The sequence below is a fragment of the Esox lucius genome, chromosome 3 (genome assembly GCF_011004845.1).
Source record: "Esox lucius isolate fEsoLuc1 chromosome 3, fEsoLuc1.pri, whole genome shotgun sequence".
Taxonomy (NCBI): Eukaryota; Metazoa; Chordata; class Actinopteri; order Esociformes; family Esocidae; genus Esox; species Esox lucius.
In genome coordinates, this window is record NC_047571.1 from 29787940 (window position 1) to 29794695 (window position 6756).

The following is a 6756-nucleotide window of genomic DNA, read 5'->3' on the forward strand; positions in this document are numbered from 1 at the left end:
TAACCATTTGAAACCTCTTCTTTGTCTCTGAGAATGTACTAGCCTCCAAGCCTTGTGGCTTTGCCTATCCATGATGGTATCACACACACAGTTTCACATATGCTCGGTCTCTCGATCCTCTAATTTTATATATTACTGAATATTATTTAATTCTGTTTAATGTCTGGATTTTATTCAGGTAAATTCGCCACAGGCCCTGAAGGTGCTTTAAAGATATACTGTGAGGGGAGTAACAAAAAGGACCTTTTGGCAGAAATCAAGTCAAATGGTAGGTGATTTTCCTTTTGCCAAGTCCCAAAAGTGCACCAGAGTTAAAGTCCAACAGTGTGACCAAGTGTCCCACAGTCATGTTCCACACCACATGAATATATCCGAAAGCCTAAAATAGACCATAGTTTAGGTCATTGTGAAAAGTTCTGTTCAACAGCCACCATGGCACATCAGTCAGAATGTGGGAATAAGAAGATATATGAATGTATATTGTATTTATATATTCATACAAAGAGACAGCAGTTACTGACAAAAAATATTCTTATGAAACATATTACTGAATATGGATGGTAAACCCATTGGTATTCAGTATTCTTTGTGGACGCATAAGGCCAGTTTGTGGTATCAGTTTGTGGTCATTTCTTCTTTTCACACACAAAGGTTGGACCAGGAAAGCCAGTTGTGGAATTACAAAATCTATGGGTTGATACAACTGTTAAACACTAATTGTATGGTGAAACAAAATAATCAATAATCAATGATGTGCAGATGGAGGCCGATAGTAATTAGTCTTTGTGTCTGCTTAGAATGGTGCTTCGCTAAACACAAAATGACAATTTGATTGCATTGTATATGAAACAGGTGAACAATGGTAAAACCACCATTGATTTCTATCTAATTAAATAAAGATTTAACAAGTTATAATGTTGCTTTACCTTAGTCTGCTACCCACCTGGTCATTTTAAACTGGCATTTAATTCTTCTTGTAAATGAACTGAATTGATTGTGCAAACTTTAAATAAATCCCATGCTGCGCAACCGAAAAACGTTATCTGAATTAGCCGTCAGTTGACAACCGTTTAGGCGTCATAGAACAGACACCAATGCTCTTAGCTTTTAGGCCTCTAAATATTTAATCGTCTTTTAAATTATTAACTGACACTTCACACCTGGATTTCTGTCAGTCAGGCCTGGTGGGCCTACCCCCTCCTCTTTCCCACTGTCTCACTCATCCACTTTCCCTCTCTATTTCTGTCTTTTCTCTCCATCACTGTCTCGCTTTTATTCTCTGTCTCTTTCTCTCCCTCTGATCCCTTTTCTCCCAGCCTCCCTGTGGCTCTGTGTTGTTCGGATTCCTTCTCTCACGCTCTCTACTCGGTCTCTCCCAAGGGAGAGCATTACTGGGGTTTCTACAGTGATTACAGCTGCAGTATATGCACAGGTGTCCTCTAAAAGGCTCCATCCACAGGTCGTGTTCATGGACCGGCCTGGTATACAGCTACAGTGACTGTTTTGAAATAACGTTTTCAGTGGTGGTGGAGGGGAGCTATACACAAATCTATGAGTCACTACAGAATACGGTACAATTAAAAAAAACAAATAACAACGACAGGATTTATTGGCAGGGTTTATTGTATGGGTTCTCATGATAAGCCTTGCCAAATGAAAGATCTCTTGATCTATTCTGACCGTGTGTCCTGTCTGTGTGATCGCACTTACTTCCTGACTCTCCATTCCAAATCAGTTCCTTTGGTACGTAAAGCTGCCAGGTTGGACCCAAATTATGGCCAATGATGAATCTGCAAATAACAAAGCTGACAGTGGCCTCGGGTGGTCGAGGCGTCCGAAACGATTTCAGTTTGTTTTTCAATTAAATTTTTCATATTATAGGTCACATTAAAAGTGGAAAATCTCTGAAGATTTATCTTTGTCTCATTGTTTAACATCACAGAAACCTGGCATTTTAACAGGGGTGTGTAGACTTTTTATATCCACTGTATCCAGTGTATATATACACACACAAATACACACATATACATATTTATATATATTAAAAAACACAAAAAGCAAACAGGACATATTTTAGTTCAATAGCCCTTTATTTAATGTTACAAAACATACATAGTTTTATTTTAGGCATTTCCTAGTTTCTCTAGTGCCCTCTAGTGTTTTGAAAGTGTAGTGGGGTTTATGTACAGTGCACACATCTGACAAAAAGGCTTCAGAATCAATTACACAGTAGCTTATAAAACAATGGTCTATTAATGCAATTAGACAACTGTGTTATTTTAATTCATGGTGAAGACTGTAAGCAGGCATTATGCATATTTACGACATACAACTGTATAAAGTGGTCTGGTTAAATTATTTTACTAACTGCAACATTGAAAAAATCCATTCTGTAATGTACTATAAAGTACAGAATGTAAAAAAAGTGACTGATATACACTGAAACATAATTATATGGAATCAGTACAAATAGATATTTACTAGGCACTTGCAAATGTGAGTTTGTGGGTAAATAAAAAAGTAGGCATGTCTGCAATTAATTCAAAGAAAAAGAGGATGATTCCGGACTAAAACCATCAGAACAAGAGTTATAGGGTATACAATCCCCACGTGAAATCAACATTCATCTACAAAGGTAGACCACAACTCACTGACCCCCATCTTGGCTTCAGTCCCCAGCGAAGACAAAGAATAAACACATCTATTTCAAAACTACTCGTTGACCTCAGACAATTGTAATCAAAGTGAATCATGGGTGTAATCATTAAAGACACAGAAACCATCGTAAGGAACATGGGCTATTTGGTATGGCCTTTGGTATTGGTGTAAATATATTAGTATTGGTGTAAATATATTGCGATTTGCAACAGGGTATAAAACAAGGCTTTTTCTTTTCCTGGAGCAAATTGTTGAAGAAGACAAACTACAGAGACCCCGACCTTAATGAGGTCATACCCGAGGAGATCGTATAAAACACACATGGATGAATGCAGCCAATGCAACCGCAAACGTGCGCACACAACAAACTGCTACGCTAACCACAGACAGCTAGACCACTTGAAATGTGTTGTGTTCAACGACAACGAGAGATACATTTTCACAAACACAAAAGAGGAGAGGACAATTCTTAAAAGAACAAAAAAGGAACTGCGGTCATGACAACAGAAGAAATGAAAGGATATTGAAAAAGGATGTACAAACAAATTAACACAATCAAATGAAACTAGACGTGGCCTTCCAAACTACTGGGTGCTGAGAGATGGGTCCTGTCTGTGAACAGCCACACTGGGCTCAATGCCCTTAACATGCATGTTAGATGGAAAGGACACGTTACCTGTTAGCTGTCTCTTCAGGATGGTTCACCGCTATGCTCACACCTATATGGTTATCTGACAGAGGTCTACAGAAGTCCCTATGGGATGGGGACCCTGGATTTCACTGACTCTTGCTCGGGGTGGGGGGGGGGTGGGTGGTGGGGGGGGTTGAGAGAAAAAGCTGAGGGGTTAAAGTGAAGTCAGACTAATTGACAGAACATAATAAACAGGGCAAACTGTCCATGAATGCCCCGTGCCCACTGTTTGGGTTCCTTTCCCTATCAGCAGTCTAGCCCTTTTCCTGTTGGACATTAAATAACAATAAGCATCAACTTGGTAGCACGTCCTTTAATAGCGATGTCGAGCCGCAGCTCCTGGTTTACATTATCCGTCTGCACTTTAACCTCTCTGTGCCCAATCCCAAATTGGCCCTATGCATTGGTAGAGATCACAGAAGTTCAGACCGGTGTAAGGTGATTGGTGAAAAGTGCGCTAGCTAGCCAATCAGTGGGCAAGGAAAATAAGCTATTACAGCACCAGAGTGCCTCCACCAATCAAATCCTCCGAGTGCATAGGGTGAAGAATCTAGATTTCGGACTGGGACTGTCTTTCTGCTCGGGAAGGTCTACCACTGCTCCCAGCTGAAGTCGTCTCCCCTTCCGAACACCAGGAAGAAGCCCAGGATGGTGAAGAAGATGACGGAGTTGCCGGCCATCACCAGGCCACAAGCCCCCCACTGGATCTGCAAAGAGAAACCGCACCATGTTGCTTAGGGACCAAACACTAGGAAGGGGGATGCATTTTTTGTTCTCCGTCGTAAAACGTTTTTTTAAAAGTGTTTTCAATGCCGCATGACCTTATAAACACAACCTAGGCAAGAGGAAAAACTAGTGGACATGTTCAGTATGTGCAGCCTTATCACACTTTAAAGCGGACGGCAAAAATAGCTCCGGTTGTGTCTAAAATGTTGACCTGCCGGCCAGGTGGAGTGCGTGGGCCCAGCTCCCCGAGGTCCCATTTTAACCCAATGTGATGTAGCTCCCATTGGCTGACATGCAATTGAACCCCGGCATTCCACGGCATTCCACGGCATTCCACGGCATTCCACGGCATTCCCCCCAAATAAGTGGTCCAACATGGTTCAGGCACGACACGTGATCTCCTCAGGATGCTTTGCCACTTCAGCGTCTGAACAACTTGCCATCATCGACGAAGCCTGAATTTTGTCCAGCATCGCAGCATCCTGAAGCAGAATTCAGGCCATTCACACTTGAACTGAAGCCAAGACATGCATCAAGAAGATTATCCCAAAACAAACAAGTGTACATCAGGGTAGCTTAAAGTATGTTTTTGTTAATTATCTTCAAGCCCGTTTTGTTCTCTCAAGCCCTCTACCTCAATTGAGTTCACAGGCGCCGAAGCTGCCACAATGAGTGCCACAAAGCACAATGAGGCAAGGCAATGGGTTCTGATTACAAACCCCATAAACCGAAACGGTGCTGGCCACATGCACCGCCCTCCGTGTAATCTCCAGGCTAATCCACTGGCCAACCACTACTTTACCGCAGCACCAATACATTTTCCTCTCTTGCATTTCGCGATGATGGCCTTGCCTTGCCGCACCAATTCCTTGGCAGGTTTGGAAAGATTAAAACCTGTGCGTGGATGCACATCTCACCAAGCTGTTTCACCTCGCCCAACACGCGCTTGTGGGGAAGATCCTATTCCCTGGCCAACCACGAGCAAGCACTCAGATGCCCAACCCACCATGAGGAGTTTCCAGAACCGCCACACCCCCGACACGAACATCAACATTAATATCAGTGTTCTGTATGGAAGAGTGGGCCAAATTTCCTCCATGGCCACGTGAGAGACCCACACTAAACTATGGGAAGCCCAACAGAAGTCACGGATGATTAATGAGTATAGGGCCATTACTTTTTTACACAGGGAACTGGGTATAAGCAAAGGCTCAAACAACTATGAACTCACTGTGTTCCCTTTAACTGATATCTTGTGGCTTGACGAGCTGACGAGAGAAACAGAGAAAATCCTAAAAACGACACTCAAAACTGAACCAGGTCTCAGCTACAACCACCACTTTCACTTGCCTAAGTCACTAGTTTCAGGTGTCACGAAAGCTCATATCTTCTTCCCCTTACAACTGCATGTGCCCTAATCTGTGATCCGCTGTCCCCAGCCATGTCTGTATGACCATTACAAGAGCTTCAACACTTAAACCTGACCCTGGATCAGCTATTAGCGGAAAACAAAGGCGACATGGCAGCCGCAGACCATTTACAGCGGTCGGCTGGCCCACCACCGGGACTCACTAGCTCTGTCCGGGCCATAATGATCGGAAGTCCGAACGCGGACACCACGATGCCAGTGGTGAAGAAGTACGCCAGCTCCCTGCACGCGTTGCTGGTGGCATCACTGTCATCACTGAGCCTCCTGGATATGAAGGTCGGGATCGGCGAGAGTACGTAGAAGATGAGGACGAAGAGAGGCCAGTACACCCTGTGGGGAAACAGAAGGTTCAAATCAACTCTGTTCATTCCTGGTGTGTTGGGCACAGATGCAGAACACCATGTCACAAAACCGAGGCAGCGAAACCTCCCTTGGGGGTTAGGTGGTTAGGGCACCCCCCGTACCCCTTTGTAACAGTGCAGTAACTGAAGCAGCCTATATTTTATCGTTTGGACACAGCAATTGCAGAAAAAAAACAGCAGCTGTGTTGTAATCTTTTTGTAGGGGCAGATTTCAGAGGTTAAGGTCAAACACAAACCCATACTCCTCCAGTCCACAGCCCAACAGGAGGAATGTCAGGCCAATGGCTCCACTGAATGACAACGCCACCAACGCTGTAGGAAGCCAAACACAGATGGTGGAAGTTACAGGCAAATCAAGACAGTATTTGAAAGACTATAACGAGGTTATAGAGGCTCAAATACCAGGAGTTAAGCAGACTATTCTAATTACAGCTATCCTGGAACGGGTGCTATGTATTTCCACCATTATGAAAATAACACATTATCATGCGATATAGTCACAGTATACATTGGTCTTGCCCACTCTCAGATTCTCAGTCGTAATATATTCTTTGTACAATACGGAAATAGTTCAATACAAGACAAGTACAATGCAGAGAACGACCCATGTCACATCAAAGCTAAAAGTATTTATGACAATGCCGTTTCGTGGAATCAAAAGTATTACATTTGACTTGTCAGCGAGGAGTAAACCGAATAAGAAACAAGCAGGCCTATGAGTTTTTCCAGCATCAATTTATTTACCTTTAATACCCGCCATTTGCTATATGTCTTATTTTTTCAGTTTCTATTCTTTGTGCTTGTTTATTGATGTGTTCGAAAGTGACTTCCTATTTCCTTCTTCGAACTTTTTCTTTGTATCAGCTGACTTTCTTAAAGGAGCCGTTAAG

General features: G+C 42.9%; 1 protein-coding gene across 1 annotated transcript; it reads right to left on the minus strand.

The window, feature by feature from the left end:
• Positions 1 to 3454: 3454 nt before the first annotated feature.
• LOC105024728 (leptin receptor gene-related protein) lies at positions 3455 to 6742 on the minus strand. Its single transcript, XM_010894841.5, has 4 exons — positions 6611 to 6742; positions 6103 to 6178; positions 5648 to 5834; positions 3455 to 4056 (listed from the first exon to the last, which is right to left on the minus strand). The coding sequence occupies exons 1-4, from the start codon at positions 6624 to 6626 to the stop codon at positions 3940 to 3942; spliced, it is 396 nt and encodes a 131-aa protein (XP_010893143.1). The 5' UTR covers positions 6627 to 6742; the 3' UTR covers positions 3455 to 3939.
• Positions 6743 to 6756: the final 14 nt, after the last annotated feature.